Raw genomic sequence first — 22266 nt, 5'->3', positions numbered from 1 at the left:
TGGCCGGAGGACTCACAGGCACAACCGCACACCACCTCCGGCGCCCCGGCAGAGCGGGAGCACCGGGGCACCGGCCTAGGCCGAGCGGGCCTCAAGGCCCGAGCCTGACCCCAGTGCCGGCCTCACCCGGGCAGGCCGCGGCCCCCCCAGCAGCCCCGGGAGCGGGTGCCCCGCGCCTCCCGGGCTGGCCCGCGGGGCGGGGCGGCAGGACCCTGCGGGGCAAAGACGCCGGGCTCCGGGCGGGGCCGGGCCGGGCCGGCGGCGTGAGGGGGGCCGGGCCCCAGCAGCGTCCCCGTCCCGCCCGGGCCCATGGCGAGGCCGCCCCGCCCCGCCCGTCGCTGGGCCCCGCCGCCAAGGGAGGAAGTGTCGTAACAGCTGACAGGAAACTTGGCCGCGGGTTACGGCAGCAGCGGCCGCGCTTGGCGGCCGCTGGATGAGCGGAGAGTGGGAGCCGCGGCGCTGAGGAGACGCGGGGGTGAGTAGCCGTGGCGACGGGCGGGGAGGCCGCGGCGGCGGCGGGTGGCCGCCCGGGGCCCGCAAGCGACCGGGGAAGGGCCCCGGCGGCGGCGGCGGGGGGAGCGGGACAGCAGGAAGAGGCGGCGGCGGGGCGGCGAGGCGGGGCCCGGGCACCGTCTCTGCCTTTGTTCGTGCCCCCCCCCCCCCGCCTTCGACCGCGGCCCGTGAGGCCGCCGCCTCCCCCCTCGCCCCCGTCTCGTCTGACGCCCTCCTCCTCGGTGGGTTTGTGTCGGTCTCTCCCGTAGGATATGGCCGAGGTACCGCCGGGGCCTAGCAGCGTCCTCTCCCCGCAGGGGGACACGCTCTCCCCCTTCCCCGGAGGAGGAGGAGGAGGGGGGGCTGCTTCCTCCTCCTCCTCCTCTTCCACCTCCTCTGCTGCCGCCGCCGCCTGCACCGGGGCCCAGGACGAGGAGGCCGAAGAGGAGGAGGAAGAGGAGGGACCCGCGGGCGGACGGGAGCAGCAGCGAGGAGGAGGAGGCAGCGACGGCGGCAAGGGGGGGCCGCAGCAGCACCGCCTCCACCACCACCACCACCATCCCCCGCACCACAACCACCAGCTCAACGGCCTCATCAGCCCCGAGCTGCGGCACCTGCGGGCCTCCCTCAAGAGCAAGATCATCAGCTCGGAGGCAGGGGCAGCCCCCGAGGGGCTGGAGAACAAGCGAGCCAGCAAAACAATGGGCTCCGGACAGCAGCAGCAGTCATCGCCCCCGACCACAGCACCGTGCTCATCCCCCCTTACCAACCACCTCCCTCCCCAGGGAAGGACTGCACCCTCTCCTCCTCCTTCTCCCCCAGCAGCAGCAACAGGGGACAGGAGCCAGCCTGCTGCCACAGCTACGACTGCTGCTAAGACTGCAGCCCGCAACGGACTGGCAGGAGGGACTGGCTTGGAGGAGGAAGAGCAGGAGGAGGGGGATGAAGGAGGGGAGGAGGAGGAGTCCCTGCTGCTACTCTCCAGGTCCTTAGCAGCAGCTTGCAGTTTGAAAGGCTCGGGAACGGACTCTCAGCCCGAGGAGGACCTAACGATACGATACGTCCGATACGAGTCAGAGCTGCAGATGCCCGATATCATGAGACTGATCACCAAAGATCTGTCTGAACCCTACTCCATTTACACATATAGGTATTTTATCCACAACTGGCCACAACTTTGCTTTTTGGTAAGTGCCAGAGGGGGCAAGGGAGGGCAGGAACTGGGAGTGGTTTGGGGCTGGGGAGGAGAGGATTAAAGGGTTGACATTTGTGGAAATACTTCTAATAATCTTTTTGTGGATAAGGCCAAGCTTTTTTGGAAGTACCTGTCTTCCTAATGAAGTCCCCCTGTGACCTGTGCATGTATAAGTAAAGAATAAGCCTGAAGTTCATACATTTGTAATGTATGTTTTAAGTGGTGGGGAGAGGGTTTGAGCACAGGGCTAGGATCCAGGAATTCAAGGCTTCTAATCTTGGTTTTGACATTGACTTTTGTGACCTTTGGTAGCTCATTTTATCATTCTGTCTCAGTTTGTAGCTTTGTATTTAAAAAGGAAAGTGCTTAGTCCATGAGCATCTTATGAGTGCTTAGTAATTCTTGCACATGGTTTTAAAACAGACTTCAGCATGGCTAGCATATAAACGTTAAGTGATACGTGGAGAGACACTGTGAAAGGTTTTGCAGGCTTTTTTGATCTACTAGCTTTGAAAAAGACAAGTAGAACTGTATCGCTTCTTACAGATGTGATAGTGTATGCAGCATGCAGAAGTTCTTGTGCTGCTTAGATTGTCTTGCTGTACTAATGATGTATTTAGTTTTATATTCTTCCTACTGCACTGCATTGAAAAGATTGATTTAGCTGTCACTCTGTCTTTCTAAATGTTTAGCACTTCTTATGGAAGAACTTGTGTCTCAGTTGAAAAGTATGCTTTTAGGATGATAATCTGTCCACAGGTATATGAAACTGAGTATAAGTTGGCCTGAGGGGTATACGTGCATAGTGGGAGCTTAGCTGTGTTTGATTCACTCATAGGAAAACTTACGTGTGCAAAACAGAACATTTATGGGAATGTATGGCACTTCCTTGCTAAGGTAAATGATTAATTCTTCTCTCTTGATGTTTTAATCAAGGCTGGACACCTCTCTGGAAGGTATGATTTAGGCACAGCCAAGACACCCTTCAATTCAGGAGTATTTCTGTGAAATTTTAATAGGATATGAGTACAGGAGGTGAGGCTAATGGAATCCATCTGGCTTTAAACTTCCTGAATGTTCTTGGTTTAGGGTCTGGTATAACTTATAGTGGGATTTATATGATTCATAGGAGGATTTTCAGAACTGTGCCTCTTAAAACCCTGAAGAAGGAATACAGTAGGATTATAGGAAGTTGAGCAAAACATTACTTTCTGGAACAAAATAGAAATAAAAAAATATTTGAAAACATTGTTTGATGCAAAGTCATGTTTGCCATTATAAGGATGCTGATCAGAGCAGAATGGTATTTTTCAAGCACTGAGCTATGTGTGTGACTGATTTATCTCGTACTGAAAAGAAATGCCTGTGAACCACAAATGTCCATACTTTCAGCATCAAGTGTATCGCTGGTAATGCCAAGGCAATGTTGGATACTATTAGATCACAGTGCATCTGTTTAGACTTTAAATCTTTATTTTTTTTGCCAGGGAGTAACTTGAGAATGTTGTTATGAAAAGAGCAATGGCAAGTTGTTTGACAGAGCACTAAAACAGATGATTTCTAATATTTATTTTTAACAAGTGCATTCAAAGAATAAGGTATCACTCAAAGAAAAGAAAGTGTCTTAAGCTTATTTTATAGTGACAGCTTCTTTTTTTTAATAGCCTTGAAGAATCAACAAAACTTTATTTGAACTCTGTGTAATTCTACTCAATTTGCCATTTTTTTGAAGGGTGGAACAATGTAAAGTACATAAAACTGTAGAGTAGAATATGTGGCTATGAATGTCTAAAGCTGTTAGCAAATTGTTATCCACTTAATAATTTGAAGCTCTTGTAGTATGTTGAGTCAAATTTGATGGGTGTGTTTTGTGACTGGTTTTAGTATTTTTAAGGCTTGTTTTTTAGAGGTTGTCTTGAAGACTTTCTGTTCTATAAAATTTAATTTGTTCCTGCAGTTAATGGATTCCTGAACTACTTCTATCTAATAAGTGTCTTTAAAATATTTATCTTCAGTCAGGGACTGCATATTCCAATTAGCAAGAACAGTGTCAGAATGGTGAACAGAAGCATAGTGCCTGATCTCAGAGTCGTTTGTCTTTAATGCCTTGTGGCCTCACACCCTTCTGGTTTCAGGTTTTGATTGGTCTTGGGGAGAGGAGTTAGATTGCAATTTGATTGTATTCGAAAAAATACCTGTAGGGGTTCAATCAATTCCTTTACTGAATTTCACCATCACCGTTTTAAAAATCTTCCCATGCATACTCCCCTGTCTTCATTGCACTGTCCTGGGCTCCTTTCCCTTTCTTGACGTGTGAGGGGAAAGTACTAATGCCATTTAAATTTGAAGATGGGATGTGTATTTTCCGTAAACGATCAGCAGTTGTCCCTTGCTGATATTTATTCAGTGAACCATCTCAAACACCATAATTTTGCTATCTAGTATTTTGGATACCTGACAATGCAGAGCTGTGTTCTGGGGGCATTATTAATATTATTCCTGTCGATGCTTATCTCATGGGTTTGAAACTTGCTGAGTTTTGGCTTGGCCTTCCCAAGGTGCACCGTTGCTCTAATGGCTAGTGCAACCAAAAGGGCTGCTTGCCTTTCTGTTCTGTTTAACTACCTCTTCCTGGCTTGTGCCAGCCCTTGTGTTTCTCTGATTTGGGAAGCTAAGATAGCCCTCCCACCACCACCATATATTTATAAGTGTGTGTATATGTTTTAGGGTCAGGTTTCTGTTGGTTTAAGGCTCCGACCACATTCATAGTAGGATGTCACAGGCACTGGTGTTGGTGCAAGGGAAGAGGTGAGAATGCACAGCTGGAGGGAAGGCACAGGACCAATCCTAACTAGTCACTAGCATGGTTTTGCTGTATCAAACCACTTCCTAACTGTAAACTCAAAAAAGAAGTTCATATTCCACTTTAAAAGGACCTGGAGATACTAGGAATCTTTAGAACCTCTTCATTTTAATGTCAAATTCATCTGTGTAACTGTCTTCCTGACTTTAGGGGTAACAAGTTGGGAATACTTGATCAGTTCTGAAGTGTTACAGTGTAGCATTATCTGACTGAGCTCTGGCAAGGTAATAACCTTTTCCTCCATAAACTGCAACTGTCTGCTTAAACTCAAGTGTCTTTGGAAGAGCGGGTTCGCACTGCGTGCTGGGTGTGGATGACCTGTAAGTGCCTGTTTTTTACTTATTCCCAGGAGCTCTGTCAGCCCAATTTCTCTTCAAATGAGCTATGATAACCACTCCTCTGTCAAAAAGTGACAGGAAAGGGGTATCTTTTGTTTCACGTGAAGCATTCTTAAGCATCACTACAGCTTTGTCCCCATATGGATTGGAAATGGGTTTTCAAAGTTGTAGCTTCCTTTTAAAGTGTTTTTGCAGCTTCTAGTCTTAGCAGTGTTAAAGTTCTAAAACTTCCATTTAGAACTGATATATTAAATATTTCAGAAAATTGTTTTCAAAATACTTTAGTGTGGGAGAGGTGTGCTTGGGAAACCTTGCTCTCTGCCAAAGTTTGGATAAGACAGGATGTAATAAAAGCAGAGTTCTGACTGAGTGTTGTAACCTCTCCTGTAATTCACAATACTGCACCAATACTGCCTTTTACGAAAAATCTGGAAAATCTCTGCTTTTATTGGGTTCTTAACTTTGCCACTAGCTATAGCAGCATTTATAATTTAAACTTTCACAAGTTTGAAAATAACCTATTAATTCCATGTAAGTGGTTTTAGATGTGTTGTAAATTCTAAATGACTACAGTTAAGATCTTGTTTTATACTAATGCTTTGCCTGTCTTTTTTTTTTTTCTTTTTTAATTGGATTTTATTCAAGAGTCTAAGCGTACTTCATGTTGAAATTAAGACTTGTAAGACATTGTCCCTGTCTTTCGGTTGTGGAAAACTTGAGGCATAAAAGAAGAACCAGAAAAGTTAGGAAACTGTCGGGGAAGTCTTCCTAGCCTCATGGAAGATGTAGGAAGAAATTCTATAACATCCATTCCCAATTTTCAAACTCTCTCTGTATTCCAGTTTCCTCTTAGGAATGATCGTGGTTTTAGATACAGGCTTGCTGTGCTACTTCTCACTGTCAGCGGCTTTGTGAAAACTTCAGTCATTGCAGCATCTGAGTACGTAACAGCAGCTAGTGTAGTTATTCTGGCAATGCCCTTGCATAGGAGGGAATTGCTCGTGTCCAGTTTCATAGAGTGGAAACAGAGCGACTTAGTTATTTGCCCGGTATCGTAAAGAGCTCTGACTGAACTGCCAGACTTTAGGTTAAAACCATTAGCCTAAATGTATCCTCTAATGGCATTCAGTAACATGATCGCTAAATGTAAGCCAAAGGATTCATACAGAGCTGTTTCTGTGATACTTTGGGATGGATTTTGGTGCATGTGCGGAAGGGAAGCTGTATTGCAGTTCTACTGCATTTGAACTGCAAAATATTTCTCTTTCAGGGGCTAGTTGGTTGTTTTAATCTTCTTTAAATGGGAACAAATGTCACAGAATCTGGGTATTAAATGCATACTCAGACTGTGGCCGATAGACTCAATGTCATCTTTGCTAATGAAATTAATGCCAATTGTTCAACTTTGTGAAAAGCAATGTTCTTGCCAATTTACAGACATTTTTGTGCTAACTCTTCTAGTAATACATGGTTGCAATATGAAGATATTAAAATTTAGTTTGTTTTAAACATTTAAACTTAGGAATAAGAACAAAGTTGATGCAAATATTGGATTTGAATTCACGTATGTTAATCCTGCTAATGACTTACGATTGAAGTAAATCTTATAGTACTCTGTGGGGTTTATCATATATAATAGTAACTTGGGCTGAATTCTGTTTACAGAAACTTGTATGTTTAGAAGTACTCTCATACACCTGAAAAGACAATTTGGCCTGTGATTGTCTTTTCATAAATGGTGTTGGTGTGGGAACTACTTTTCCTCTCTCCTTCCCGCTTACCCTATTTCAGTCTGAATTTTTTTTTTTATTTACACAGTTTAACCTTCACCAGGGAATTAAATTACAAAGTTTTACGTCACATTTTAGGTTCATTTCCAGCTTTAGATAACGTTGGAGAGGAGAAAGGAGAGGAAAGGCGACAAAAAACCTCAAAGTGAGGTGGAAATGCAGCACTCCCTCTGTAAGTGGAACAACTGTAGATTAACTGGCAGGCTTACCTGCCTAAAGACAGAGAAATAGATTTAAGTGTTTGGGGAACTGGTAACAAAGTCATGCTTTATTCAGCTCTCTGGCAACAGTGGTAAAACCAGTGGGTATTTGCTTCTTTGATCACTGAAACAAAATTCTTTGCTATTCATTTAGCGTTTTAAATATATGATTCATGAACATAGCTTTTCTGCAAAGTGCCCTAAACAAGAAAGAACACAGATATGCACTGTCTAGAATGTCACTACTCTTGAAGTGTGTAAAAAATATATCTTAAAAATTCTCTGCATGACTGTTACGATCAACAATTTGCACGTGTTCACTTCAGGGCAAAGCATAACTATAACATGCTAGTTTGTGGTGTGCTTTTTTTTTTAGTGAGGTATAAGATTACATCTAGGTACTCTGCATAATTATAGCAATGTTATGAACAGTCTGTCTGATGATACTCTTTATTTAACTCCCTGCTTTTCTCAGGTCTGAGCCGAGATACAAAACTTGCCTTGAGCTGACACTTTGCATACACAGTTTTAGTATAAGTATAGCTTTCCTTTTCTATGGAATAAACTGTGGTGTAGAACAAATGAAAGACTGCTTAGAGGCTGTGTATTTCAGTCCATTTAGATCATGTTACAGTTTTTGTTTTAAAAAACACTTGTTTAGATTGTTCAGGGTTGTTCTTGGATACTGCTAAAAAAAAATGTGTTTTCCTGCCAAATAAAAACTTAGCAAGAATTATATTTGCCTGATGAGCTTAAACTATATTAGAAGTGGTGTTAGGATTATGCTGTATCATAGAGCTTTGGAACTGCAGCTCGTACGTTTTGGGCTGCTTCATTTCACCATTGATACAGCTCCTGGTTGACAGCTAACTTGGTTAATAACCCACCTTCCAGGTAGAGATGCTAGAAGGCATTCTTCGCGGGGCGAAAAAAACGTGGGTCTGTGCCTGCAATGTGATCCACATGAATGAATCTTCTGTCTGTAGAGTCTTAGCCTACAAACTGTATACAAAAAGGTTTAGGTGGTTGGAGACTATAGAGTATATACCATAAACTTTGGAGAAGCGAGCACAGGGTTTGCAGGTGGGCTGCACTGAGGCCTGGCAATACTGGCTCTGGCAAGTCCTTTTCATTTGACGTGTCTTACTGTTGTAAATTTGGATTATCCAGAAGCGCTTGTGCCAGCACATGCTTGTGCCAGTCATGTGCTGTAGTCCCGGTTTAGTTGCTACGCTTGAGCCGAAGGCTAGTTTCCCCCCTGCAGATACAGGTCTACCAAAGTCTGTGGATCCACTTACACACCCATATGTACAATTATGAGTTTCTTTTTTATCTCTGTCAGTCTTTCCTGAATGAACAGTAATTCATTCTCCCCTTGGATGCTGTCCTGCTCTGCAGCATTATTCCATTTTACTGCTGCAGGTTATAATGCCATTAATCTCTCATGCTGCCTAATCCTTCAGTTAATGTATGACTTAGTTTTTCTTACATCCTTTCTCTAATATATTTCATGGTAAAATTTTGGTGAACATAGTGGTTGTGCAAGTGGTCTGATAAGTGTTTGGGGCGGAGTTGGGTTTTTTTGGGGATTTTTTTCTTAATATTTCAGAATAACTACATCTCCTTGACCACGCTTTTTGTGACAATACCATTGGGATTAACTGTCAGCGTATAGCTCTTAACAAATGAAATCTCTGAACAGTTAAAATGTGTGAAATTAACTATGTGCTTTTTTGTTTGTTCTTTGGGTGTCTTATGACTGAAAAAGACAGTTTCCAAAGATTAAATGGAGCAACATTTTTCTCTGATCCATTGTGGCCTTGACATTAAAACCAGACAAAAATTAAGCATAATTCAGATCACTGTAAAACAGGAATGGACTTTTCCTCTGCGGCAGCCTGTGTGAAAGGGTGATTTATGCCTTAACCTGGTCTTTTTTTCCTTTTTTTTTTTTTCTCCCCCCGCCCCTTCCCCCCATCACACATGTTCTTGCCTGTAGATTTCATGGAATAATACTGTGGTTCTCTCCAGGACAATTCATTGGTTGTTAATTGACTGTAATTTATTTGAATGTAATAAAGAAGTAAGAGTCCTTTAATCTTATTTATACTTTTGGAGACGTTTTTAAAATGTATTTAGTTATTTTTTCATAGCTTTATGCAAACAAATTTTGTGTGGCTGTTTCACTTAAAATGAACTGGTTTACTACTTTTGGTAGCACTGTAGATCACAAACTGAGAATGCATACGTGTATGTTTGTCTTTAAGGCCATGGTAGGTGAGGAGTGTGTAGGTGCCATCGTCTGCAAGCTGGATATGCACAAAAAGATGTTCCGCAGAGGTTATATAGCCATGTTAGCAGTGGATTCCAAATACAGAAGAAAAGGAATTGGTAAGAATAGCATTTTTTTTGTTATTTCTTACTTAAATCTTGTAGTTGGGATAACTATAGCTGTCGTAAAGATTTAAGCAGAACTGAACTTCTAGATGTGGTGGTTTGTCTGTCATCCCCGCCTTACTCATCGCCTTACACAAGCTCCCCAGTGGCTTTTTTATTTTGTTAAAATAACCTGAAATGCCCCATGAGATTTACATCTGGGATACAATAAAGCTAAAAAGAAAGGCAGTCAGCAGCCCCTTACCTCTGCCTGTTACCACTGTCAAATACCAACAGTGGGAATTGCTTTGCATTTTTATATATGCCCTCATCGCTGTATTTCTATGTTATGTTCAGTCTATCTTTTTTCAGTGAACTTACACCCTGGCTTTCCCCTATCAATTATGCATATATTGCCCGTTGGGGAGAATGTATGTAGCTCACTGTTGTATTAATAAGTGAAGAAAAATAGTTGTGTATTGCTACTTGAATGACTGAAATGGAGATCTGTTTTGTTGGGAAGTTACATGATAAAAGAAATCACTCTTGGCAGGGAGTTTCCCCTCCCTCATTGATCAGTTTTGCCCTGATGAAGGGATTTTCATTCTAACACCAGTTGTCCTAGTTGGCTTAATTAAAGATCTGTTCTTATGGAAATTAATTTTTTTGTGTTAGTTATTGTGAAATTACATTTTGTAACATTTTTAACTTAAAATGTAGACATCAGCTTTAAAGGCTAGAAATGTGCTTCACCACTCATTCACGCTGAACAGCTCATACTTTTGTGATTAAAGACAGAAAATTACTTGCAATGGAAAAATGTGGTGATACATTGCAGAATGGTACCATTGTGTGTGTTCTCTTAAAAAAAAAAAAAGCCTCCAAAAAACTTGAAGCACTACATATTAGCATGACTATTCAAGCATGTGCGGATTTTTTTTTTTCTTCAGTGCAATTCTGAAGCCATTGTTGGTTTCTATAGTGGAGCAGAGGGAAGAGGATACTGAAGAATCACTGTCTCCTTTCCTTTTAGCTGAGTCATGAAGGAGCCTGCCATAATTTAATTGCAGGTGCTTGGATTCATAAGTAAATAAGAACTAATGCTGTTATTATGAAGATCCCTGCAAGATTTTTTTCCCCTCACTTTAGTCAGTTCATTATTTTAGAATTATATAAATAGAATTTATGTTTAAAGCCTTGCTTACTGTAGCATTATGTATGTTGACTTTTTCCTACGCTTGCCACCTTGCTGTTTCTCAAAGTGTGCTGTTAATCTGAAGATTTGTTTTAAATGTAGTACAGTTTTGTCATACGTTCAATGAAAATCTTAATTGATTAAAGTTTTGAGAATACTTTAAAACATTCTCTAGATTCCTTGGGGTTTTTTTTCCTTTTCCTTAGCCTTCTTATGGAAGTGAGATTTATGCAATTTCATTGAACAGCAGTTTTTTCCACTAATAACTTTGAAATCAACTTTCAATTTCACCCCAATTCTACAGACAGGTAGGGATATTACATTTGTAGAACTGTTGTGAAATAGATGAAAAATAATGATAAAGAATTAAATTAATGCTTGACTGAGGGGAAGGGATGGGCAAATAGATACTAGCAAATCCAAATGGGAGTGAACCACAAGAAAAATGGTTTCATAAGTTCTGTTACTAATAGAAGTATTTGTTTTAGTAAGAGGAAATTCCCTTGGAAGATGAATGTCCTTCAAGTACATGCCAGCAGATTTTGACTTTAAATGCAACAAAAAGGAATGAATCACATCTTGGAAGGCTATATATAACGCTATGTTAAACATAGAAACCTGTTTCTAATATCCTTGTGTTAGAAGAATCTTGCGCTCAAGCTGAGTCTCCATATAACTTTACGGATTATTTTAATGTTCAAATTTGAGACTGCAACTTGACTGCAACTTCTTGTTTCTCTCTTTCTTCCCTGCTTTCCCCAGGTGTTGTGTCATGTAGGTAGCACACGTTAGTCATATATAAACTAGCATCTTTTGCATTGCAACTCTGACACTTACCGAAATCTATATTTCAGGTACAAACTTGGTTAAGAAAGCTATTTATGCTATGGTTGAAGGAGATTGTGATGAGGTAAGATTTTATAATCAAAAAATTTCATAATGTAAATGGTTTGCATTCTCCTATATGTGGATTCATTTCACAGGTTTTTCTTCTACAGGACTTTTTTTAGGTGGGGAGTGGGTTGGTAAGAAGCTATTCCTTTTAAAATAAAAGGAAAAATAACCTCAGAAAAAAGTATGGCACAAATAGGAGAAGGATTTTCTAAATTTGTCATAAGGGCTCAAATTCAGCATTTCAGATTTTTTTACTTTACGAAGCTGCCTCAGCCTTTGGTCACAGGCACATTTTCCCCCAAAGACTCTAGTTTAAGGTGTTGCTGACTAGTGTAACTTGCATGTTGCGTGTAATACTTCCATACTTTCAGAATACACGGAGATACTGGAACAGTCCGTGCTGTAGTATTGCAGAATATGTTTTTTTCACAACAAGCTGTCAGGCTATTCTGACAGCGCATCGCTATATTATGTAGCACTAACAGAACTCTCATGATTTAGCATGTCAGCGAAAACTTGGAAGGAAAGTGAGTGAATCGCTGTCAAACTTTCTCTGGCCTGTATGTTATTAGTCTTTCCTTTTACCAGATTATAATCCCTACTTTTTTTTTTAAATATATGTAAAGCAACTAGCTATCTTTATGTGCCATGTTTAACTTGTGAGGAACTCTCCCTACATCCATTCTCCTTAATCCAGTTATCTGTCCCTTTAACTTTCATCTGCTTGGTACACGGCAATTGTTAGCTTGTTCCTGATATGTGAGCACTGTGTCACTTCAGTGTGTCATAGTTAATGATCCTTTGATCTCTCTGTTATCTCATTTCATCTGCTCCTTCAATTGTCCTACTGCGGCGCGGTGAAGTTTCTTATGCAAAACTACAGTTTGTGTCGCAGGACTTCTGGCACATACTCTGTTTATTTTTCCTCTTGTTGTGTTACGCCTCTTGCAGCATCCTTGCATATGCTCTGACTTCATTCATTGTTTGAGATATTTATTCTTCCCTTCAGATTCCTTCATGCCTGTGCTTACTGGTGTTTTGTTTTGTTTTTTCCCTATAATTTATGTTGTACTCAGGCAGTGTAGTGCAGTCTGATAGTTCTATAATTCTTTAAGTTCTGTGTTTTGGCTTGTTGCTTCTATCATCATATGTAATATGTGCTTCTCTAATCTGTTTTACTATTTGCTACGTTGAACTAATCAAGAAAAGTTTGTTTGTTTGTTCCATTGCTTTCCACTATGGTTTTGAATTCATTTGCCATTGCTAGAGTATTCAAGATTAAAAAAAAATTAACTGAGGAATGGTATCGCACTGTTCACATCACAGTTGGAGAATTGAGATGCAGAGAAGTGGATTGCCTACTGTTAGAGAGTCACTAGTAGAATTAGCTATTTCTGCTCAAGCTACCAGCGTTGCAATAATTACCATATGATTTATGAGTGTATGTACTACTTCTCATGGAACTTAATTTCTAAATTGGACTGTCTAACAGGTATACACGTAATGGTGTCTCCTGTGTCTGTCTTTTTTTCTACTGCTGTAATATTAGTCCAAGAGTCCTTCTTCCTGTTTTTTTTCTTTTGTTTTTGTAAAACAAAAAAAACTTTGTAAAAATGAAATAAACATGATAAGGGTTGCAGGCTAGTCTGCAGTGAGCCTTAGTCACAGGTTTTCATCTATGGTGTGTATAAATGCTTCATACTGAGTGCAGAAGGCATTTTTCAGAGACTATTGCTATCCCTCTTTAATCGAACGTGCTACAATTCAAGCTCCTTGAAGTGTGTGCTGGACAGGTGCAGGCATGTTTCTGTTCCAGTTTGGAAACTGTGTAACTGTGTTGGTGGGATGATGATTCTGAGCTAATTATGCCCTGCTTCTTGGGGGCTTTTGCGTCAGCTGAGTCGTGTGCTGGCATAGAATTTTGAAACGGGAGCTTATTATGCCCGGGCAACGTGGAGTGCAAGCAGAGTATGTTTCTGACTTTCTACACCAGTCAGCAGAGGCATTCCCACACTGATTTGATATATTTACATTGTTCCTTTTCGCATACAGGTTATCTACAGCCAAATAGCCAATGTTTTCATGTTTTCTTCTTTGCCACCAAGTGTAGGTTTCTTCCAGGTATATGTGGTACAAAATAACAATGTTGGTTACTTGTACCGCATGGTGGATTGCCAAGTTTTCAGTCATGACCAGAATTTGAAAAATCCAGCTCGCTACCCATTAAAAGCTCTGTCCGACAGAGCCAAGACATGTACCCTCACCAGTTTTTACAACAGTTGTTGGGAGAATGGTTTCTGCCTGTCTGATTGATGCTTAGAGCTGATCAAACATGAAGCAGTGCATCACAGTAATTTGTCTTTGTGAGGTGTGTAAATAGTTTAATAATCTCTGCTGCTCTTAAGATATTTTTCTACATTCCTTACTAAAATCAGAAGCATGATGAAAATAAAAAGATGCTGCTACTTGATATGAAATAAACAGCAATTAAAAAAAATGCTATTTTCTGAAACTTGCTTTTCAGAATAGGATTAAAAACATGAATATGCAGCTGTGGGTGTCATGAAAAATTTCCAAAGGCTGCTTGGAAACTTCCCTTCAGTCTAATTATGGAATAGATGCATTAAATCTACTTAATTTTAATAATTTATAGCATATAATCTGATTAATGCTTCGTTCAGTGTGTTACTTTTCAAAGTACCGTAGATTAGACTTTCGAGATATCAACATTGAGTCCTGAAAAATACAGGATTTGTACAACACCATAGATGAAAATCTTGAAAGATCACTACTGATGTGCTGGTATTTCAAAGTATGCTGCAATATTTTAGTGATTAAGGACATTCCCCCCCCCCCCTTGTAAGCTAATTTAGTGGGAATAAACTAAGCCAGGCCTATGCAACAAGTGATGTACAGTGCAAGCTTCTGTGGTCAGTCAGCTGCTTAAGAGGTAGTTTATGCTGTACGCCATGCTTCAAAGCTGAGAGGCGATAATCCTTCCAACCAGGGGTTGTTTCCCGGCTTGGGGAAGCTGTGGGGTGAGTAAGTGAAGTGAATTGGCTGGGGTGGAATCTGTGTGGAGGGGAGGAGATGGCCATGAAGCTGGCCGTGGCCTGTATTAGAATAGAAACGAGGGAAGTGATCTGATGTTGGGGGTGGGTGGTTGAACTAGAAATAACCTTCAAGCCTGAAGAAAGTACTCAACAGCATGCTTTGAGCTGGAGTGTCTGGATATAACATTACAAAACTTGAGGGTTGGTTTTTTTTTTAACCTTTCTCAGGCATTTGATGTTAATGAAATCTAGTATTTGGGGTAGTGAACTGAAGGTTTTCAAGGTTATAATGGGCTAAGTTTCCAAGAAATCACAAAGATTTAGAATAACTTTATGGGCTGGTTGCATAGAAAATGTGAACTATGGAAATAAATCAGGTGAAGGTAAATAGTTTTTCTCCCATCTCCAAAGTTTTGAAGATGATACTTTCCTTTTTACACTGGAAGAATATGTGCTAACTTCAGCAAGTTGGGCATCTCACTGCTTTTTGTACATTTGCTTAGTTTTTACTGACAAGCAATTTTCAAAAATTGTACTGCTTAAGACCTTCATGTGGAACTGTTACAACCCTTAATCACAATTAGAAAGGCGGAGTTGTTCATTCATAAGTAGGTTTTCCATCGGTAACAAATTACTATAAGGAATCTGCATACAATTCATTCACTTTGTAGTACTGAAATAATGTACCATGTAACTGGTAACTAATCAAAATAAGACGCTAGTAAGTGGGACTTCTAAGAGCTTTTTTAAGCAAACTGTAGAATGTGAAAGGGAGTTGCAACTTCTCAAGAGAATTTCCAGTGAAACTTTAGGATGATTTAAAGTGGGTTGGGTTTTTTTGACCACACCAGTAGGTGTGTTATTTTAATTCAGTACCACGCTTGTAAAAATTAAATGTATATTTTTATATAATCCTATTTAAAATTATCAAACTATTGACATCTTAGCTTTTTCTTAATCTACAAATCAGCTAAGGTATTAAGTGTTATATTTTGGGTACTACCTTTCTTTAAAAGTTAAGGCGGTTAAACTGATTAGGGATGCTGGACAAGCACCCATAACTTGAGTCTGATGATATGCCAGACTTACAAGTAAGAATAGCAACCTCTTCTTCATTTGCTTATTTGGTTTGGATGTATTCGTTCTATGACTTGGTTTCTAAACTTGGGTTTATTCAGAGTTTGAACTGAAGAAGCAAGAAAGCTTGACCTCTCCATTTTTCTTCAGTTTAGGAATAAATTCTAGGTATGAAAACGTAATAACAAGAAACATTGCACTCCACTCTCACTATAGAAGATTTCTTGCTTCTAAACCCAGTTAAAAGTAGAGAGTTGAAATAAAATGTTAGGTTTATGAAATTTAAGAAGTAAGAGAAAGTAACAGCCTTCAGAAAGTTGCAACTTGTGCAGAAAATGCTGTTAAATCCAATCAGACCTTTGCTGGTCTCCGGGGGAGGATGTGATTGTGTTATTAGGGGATTTAACAGGTATATGTGTACAACAAAATAGACCCCATGAGACCAGAAATAAATGTAAATATTGAAGGTTTGGAGCTTGAATGAAAATCTCACACAGGAAGAGGTGAATCCTGCACAAAACAAAGCTAATGAAATTTGGATAAAATATGACTGTGTTTCCTTTTTAGATAATAGAAACATGTCTTTAGCCCTTTGAGATCAACTCAATATGTTGAGATCAGGGAATTCTTTTTCATTGTGCTGAGTCTTCCTCAGAAATACCAGAGCAAATCTCTTGCGTTTGCTTTCAAGATGAGCACTCACTCAGGTAGTGGGATTCCAACAAACCTGAATTTCAACATTTAACCACTCCCTTAAATTCAGTGATCTGCAGCGTTGGAAGTCTTTTAGCATTGCAAGATGTGCAAGCTTGCAGTTGAACACAAACTTGTTGTATCACTCTGCTAGGTTACTAAACTTTTATGAGAGTGAATGCCATTTGTAGGTAGAGTTCAAATAATAGTCTCCTGTACTGTGGAGTTACATGGGTCAGATTTCCTCTTTGGCACAATGCTTTGTTTTAATTTGAATTAAGAAGTTGTACAATGTGCATAATTGTGTAGACAGTAGCACTCCAGGAAAACTATTGCACTTCCATAATTTGTTATAAATTAATAGTTATCTATTCTAATGGCTTAAGGATGTTAAGAGTACTCGATCAAGTCACAAGACTCAATAGTAGTATTCTGTGTGGTACCAGCTAGAGAAATTCTATCTCTAATTCTTGCCATAAGACTAAGAATTGAATTAGGTTGTCTTAAGTGTGCAGGTACAACAGACTGTCCTGCTGTAATTTAAGAACTCTGACTATTAATATTTTAACGTGTGACTCTTGGTTCCTTTTCGGAAAACAAACAACTTCTAAGTCTTACGTTGCTCCTTGGGTTGTTAGCCCCAGGTTTACTGTTCTTTCAACATTGTTACACTGAGAAGCACAGGGGGAATTATCCATTGGAATGCAGTTAGAGTGGCTTGAAACTTGAGTAATGGTCAAATATATACATTAAATGGATTTTTAAATCTTGTTGAAGGTGACTGGTCTAACTGCTGGCTACCTCCCTCTTCTACATTGGCTTAGCCACTCCTCAGACTGCAGAAAACAGACCTGATGGAGAGAAAAAGGAAAGGTTTTCTACCAGGTTGCTTTTTGAAGTAGCTCAGCAACAAGCCTAGTGAGCTGGCAGAAGAGGTGAGGGAGAATGGAAATGCAAGCCTGAAGGCAGTGGGGCCACAGAGTCCATAAAATAGATTGGACTTAGTCTGTATTTGTAGGGCAGTTTAATATTTTGTTCCTGATTTTAAGGGGATGGGGGGATGTTAACCAGTTTTCCTGCTTTTTATTGGAGGGGAAGGGAGTCCTGGGTTTTGAGGTGGGGTAGATGACTTTTTTTGGACTAAGGGAGTTTTATGTATATAGTTGTAACTATACAGAGTGGGTATCAAATGCTGGTTTAGAAATAGCCATTAGTGGACTTAACACCAGCAGCGATCACTGGTTTGCTGCAGAAATTGCTTAGGCTGCATTTTCATTATATGGTCTTTCTACAGTGTCCATCAGCTCTTGTTTAATACGTGAATGTACATTGTCATGGGACTGTATGTAGTCTAGTCAGCTTATTAGTTCAGCCTGTGTTCTTGTGCAACCATGATCTGTCCTTAATAGTAGAATCCTTAAATAATTGAGTTGGACAAGAGGCAAAACAAGTTTTTATCATTTGGAGTGGGTGCATGGCTTACCCGGTATGCCAGAGCTCTGCTCAGTGCATTTGGGGAAAAGAGGGGAAAACAATTCAGAGGGACATACTTCAGCAGTTTTGTATTTAACTCCTTGTTAACGCCAATGTAGTTTTTCGCCTGTACTTGAAACTTCTAGGATGATTTTGAGTCTTTGCTTAATTTGGACTACTCTTACACTTGGGTTTGGTCTGAGCTATTTATGACAGGTCTTCCTGCAACTGGGATCTTATCAACACAGGGGGGAAAAAGATGGAAAAAGCTGCTCTTTCCCCCTGGTGTGCACTCTGATTTGAGTTTGGGATACTTGTGTTGAGCACAAATATTCATTGCAAACATTGGGCCTGACAGCTAGTTGTAGAATGGTGAAGCTTGTATCTAGGTCTAAATCTATCGAATTAGAGGTCAAAGATATTAAATGACTAAACAGAACCTCATGTGCCAAGTTCTTGTGACATGCAAAAGTTCAGTTGCTCATGCAAAATTCAAAGTATGTTTTGGACCCTAACCTGTTTGGTAGGTTGGTTTGGGGGTGGGGGTTTTGAGGGGGGGATTTGGGGAGGTGGGGGTTGTTTGGTTTTTGTTTGGTTTTTTCCCTAGCTGTTAAGTAATGAGTTGAAATACTATTTACAGCAAAGAACTAAAATCTTGATATGAAAGTTGTTTACAATTACAGTTGTTGATTAACTGTGCTTTTTTTTAAGTGTGGGAATGGAGAGGGGTTGCTTGAATAAGTCAGGACAAGAAAAAATTAATTCCAGTCATTGCTAATAAGCGTACCTTTAAAAAAAAACTTTGAAATTTGTTCAGTAGTTGTGTAATTGCAACTGTTTTCTAATATGATATGCTTTTTTCTTTTTTTTTTTTCCCCTTAAAGGTTGTATTGGAAACAGAAATCACAAATAAGTCTGCTTTGAAACTTTATGAAAACCTTGGTTTTGTGCGAGACAAGAGGCTGTTCAGATACTATTTAAATGGAGTTGATGCACTGCGTCTTAAACTATGGCTGCGTTAAAAGAAAGCATCACATCAAGCAACTGACGTCCCAACAGCGCAGAGTTGTCCTTTGCATGCAATGCAATTTGTACAAAATTGCTTTGCAGGTGGACTTAGTAATTTCCATGCAGCTCTTAATCTGTCAGTGTCTCATTGAGTGTCGCACATATTTGTTGCACTTTGGCATGGCGCATTTGTTCAGAATTAAAACCGATTGTTTCAAACTTCGAGTTCTTTTGGTACCAGCAAGATGTGCCAGTTGATAGCCAAGATATGTTCATTCATTTGCAAGTCTACTGACTGTATTACATACACAGTGAACATTTTATCAAAGAACCTGTATGTGGAACGCAACTTTTGGTTCCAGAAAAAAGCCAATGTAGATTGTAAAATTCTATAAGTATACTAACATTTCATACAAAAATTGCCATAGTTTTCTGGAAAAAGGCTTCAATTTTAGGTTTTATTTTTCAATATTGAATTTTCCATTCTTAAATATTGGTACCTCAGTGATTAGTGAATGAAAAAATGTATTGTAGGGTGGGGTGTGTGTTACAATGAGTAACAGTAACAATTAAATTGCGTCTGCCAGTGCCTGTATAGATAAGTATATTTGTCTTCACCTCTAAGTTTGGAGTGCATGCTTTTATTCTTTTACTTTCTTCAATTGTCTTTGCAAGAAAATTTCTGCTTTTATTTAAATTCTGGATTTGATAATAAATTATTTCAGATTTTTATAATTTGGATACTTCTCCCAAACGAGGGTTTGGAAGGCCCTTCTTTTCTTATAGCAAGAAGTGTAAGCTATTTTGAAAACCTTGAGTAGCTGCTAAAAGAGAACCTGATGTCACCAGTAAATCTCTGCTGGTTTTGGATGCACTTTTTTCGTTAAAAGAGTTGAGGGACTTTTAAAGAAAGATATAGAAAATTAATGTAAATTGGTATGATTTTATTTAATCAAAATTATTGCTAGAAGCTCTGAAAAACAGCTATTTGAAGATAGTTGGAACAATTTTTTTTCAGATTCAGATCGCTTTGCTTCAGTGTTCTAAAATGCTTCAACCTTTGGTTCTTGGTCTTGGAAATAAATTTCAAGGTGTATTGTATGCATTTTTAGCTGCTCTCATTTTCTCTGAACTTACATGAGCTAAATTATTGGGGGATTTTTTCCCTGTAAAATCAAAGCAGTGGGGAAGGACTTCTCTTTCTCTCTCTCTCTTTCACGCATTTGCTCTTGCTCTGTTTTTCTCTCCTCCCCCCCCCCCTCCTCTAATTGGGCTTACATAGGTTTTACCAATACCCATCAATTTTTTTGAGTAATTACAGTGTCTAGGCTTTCTTGTTCAGTGTGATTATATAGCCCAGTTCTATGAATCAGTTGGGTTTATTTCACTTTGACAAAAAAGGTATTAGTTGACTTGTGGAAGCACCTATGTAATCTGTGAAAAGGATGAACTCTCAGTGAATCCGCTCTTCTGTAGTTGAGCGTACTCTTCAGATTTGCCTTACTACACTTTTGTTTTTTGTTTTTTGGGTTTTTTTTTTAAGGGTTTGGTTTGAGTCATGGGTTTTTTTTGCTAATTACTGTACACTTAAAAACAAAACCAACAAAACCCCTACCTCCAGTAACATTTGGAAAAGAGCCCTGTGCAGGAAAACTGGATTTAAAGAAAAGCCTTATTTTGCACAGACCAATCGCACATGGTGATGGACATTTCTTACCATGTACAAATTATGAGTTGTATTTGAAAATAAAGGTTTTTAATGGAAATTGGCCCTTCTGAGTTTTCTGCTTGTAGACACCATTTGTGGTTTTGAGGGGTTTGTTCCCCTCAGTAAAGAAAACTCATATTTAGAATGGTGCCCAAGACAAAGCGTTATAAACTGGAGTCTGTTATTCACAGAACACGTTGGAGTTCAGCGTAAAGCCTGTATGTTGCCACTACTGCCTTGTGACATGATAAAACCTTCTGTTCACGTTTTCCCAATCCCTCAGGTTTGCCAGATTTTCTGGGTGGCTTTTCAGGAGGTTTCGTTCATAGTTAAGACTTAAATGTTGGTAACATTCAATTAATCGAAACAGACTTCTCTCGGCCGTGTTGCAGTGGTCCAGGACGTAGTGACTGCTCTGGCTTGCTTGAACTAAGGAGACAGATCAGGGAGGTTTCATACCTTGTTAACAGCTGTTGGACTGGCATCGCAAATTGCAAACTAGCCTATCTTGTGTGTCTGCTGATGTTTAAAAACTGACAAGCCAGACAGGCAAGTTTTCTATTGGTTAATATTTAAGCCGTGGGTGTCTTCAGATTCAAAAGCCGACTTAGAAGTTAGCTGAAATGACTTTTCATGAAGGCACTGCCAAAAGCATCGCTTCTGAGCAAGCTTCAAATACAATTCTGTTTGTTTATTGTAAGAAGTAATTGTCGCCATGCACGTTTTGAAAAGACTGCGCAAAATAGGTGCACGTTTCTTTTAAAAGAGCACATTGCCTGGAAGGTTCTGATATTGCTGCTGTGTAACACACAGTTCACTATGGAAGATACTGAAGCTGTATGTGTTGGTTCATATTAAAAGAAACAGATTTGTTCTCTGTGTTGCTTGGGATTTGGATATCAAGTGGGAAGTTCCGAATTTGCAAAGAGCTGAAAATGGGTTTTCAAAAGAAGTCTAGCAATGAAAAGTTGGTTATTTCTCATGTCTGTTGCTAAAACACAGTCCTCTCCCCCTCGCCTTTTGCATTGACAAATCTAACTAAGGAGTTGATTGCTTTTATGTTTAAATTTGCCCGAATGTTGCTATTGGCTGACATGTCGGTATGGATGTTTGCATTATATTGTTTTTTAAGAAATTATCAGGTTCATCACCTTCAAGAAAAGTAGACATAATCTAATTGGCATTGCGTAGTATGTCACAAACTATTTTTCAGGGCACTGCTAAAACTGAGTGCTATGTTAAAAAAATTTCAGGTCTTGTATAAACATTACAACCTATATTGGAGTTCAGGTATCAGGTGGGCATCTATGGAAATATCAAGTGTATCTCAAAATACTGGACTGCTGTTTTGAGTGGATTATATTCTTCTGTCCCTTTATCCTTTTTGATGAGAACAAAAAAACAGTGGGGTTATGAAATGTACAAGCTGTCTAAATACAATGCAGTCAAATAAATGGTTAAGTTGTTTATCTATTTCCTTTTGAATGGAGATGTTCTAATGATTGTTTTGCTTTGTCTACGAAATATGAATACATGCTTAATCTTGAGAGAGAAATGGTGGAAAAATTTTTATAAGAGAATTGTTTATCGCTACTTGATTTTCATTTCCATGCCTCTGTTAGAAGCATCTTGAATAATATTTATATGAACGTCAGTGCCATAGCTGAACTAAAATGGATCCTTTTTTCATGTCTATTAAGTTATGATTAATGTAGTCATTCTGGACTTTCTGGGAGATGAGGGTGGGGTTTTTTATTATTTCGGTTGTAATAAGCAGCAGTTGAGAACTGCTTGCAGCCCTTGCAAAGCTGAGAGCAATCACTCTTAATAGTGTACAGGGGAGCCTATGGATTTTGAAAATCCCTTGTGCTTTATTCCCTCTACAATTACGTTTAGGCTCCTAAAACTTTC

At 39.9% G+C, this 22266-nt stretch overlaps 1 protein-coding gene across 5 annotated transcripts; it reads left to right on the top strand.

The window, feature by feature from the left end:
- The first annotated feature begins 338 nt into the window (after nucleotides 1-338).
- NAA30 (N-alpha-acetyltransferase 30, NatC catalytic subunit) lies at nucleotides 339-21828 on the top strand. Of its 5 annotated transcripts, none has more exons than XM_072864583.1 (6): nucleotides 340-475; nucleotides 762-824; nucleotides 873-1679; nucleotides 9146-9269; nucleotides 11304-11359; nucleotides 18524-21828. In XM_072864583.1, the coding sequence occupies exons 2-6, from the start codon at nucleotides 765-767 to the stop codon at nucleotides 18659-18661; spliced, it is 1185 nt and encodes a 394-aa protein (XP_072720684.1). In that variant the 5' UTR covers nucleotides 340-475; nucleotides 762-764; the 3' UTR covers nucleotides 18662-21828. The 5 variants fall into 5 exon arrangements, with proteins under 5 accessions (XP_072720685.1, XP_072720686.1, XP_072720684.1 ...); XM_072864582.1 differs by having other exon boundaries at nucleotides 762-828; nucleotides 871-1679; XM_072864581.1 differs by having other exon boundaries at nucleotides 762-1679.
- Nucleotides 21829-22266: the final 438 nt, after the last annotated feature.

The sequence above is a fragment of the Ciconia boyciana genome, chromosome 6, assembly GCF_034638445.1.
Source record: "Ciconia boyciana chromosome 6, ASM3463844v1, whole genome shotgun sequence".
NCBI lineage: Eukaryota > Metazoa > Chordata > Aves > Ciconiiformes > Ciconiidae > Ciconia > Ciconia boyciana.
This window is presented reverse-complemented; position numbering and strand designations above follow the sequence as displayed.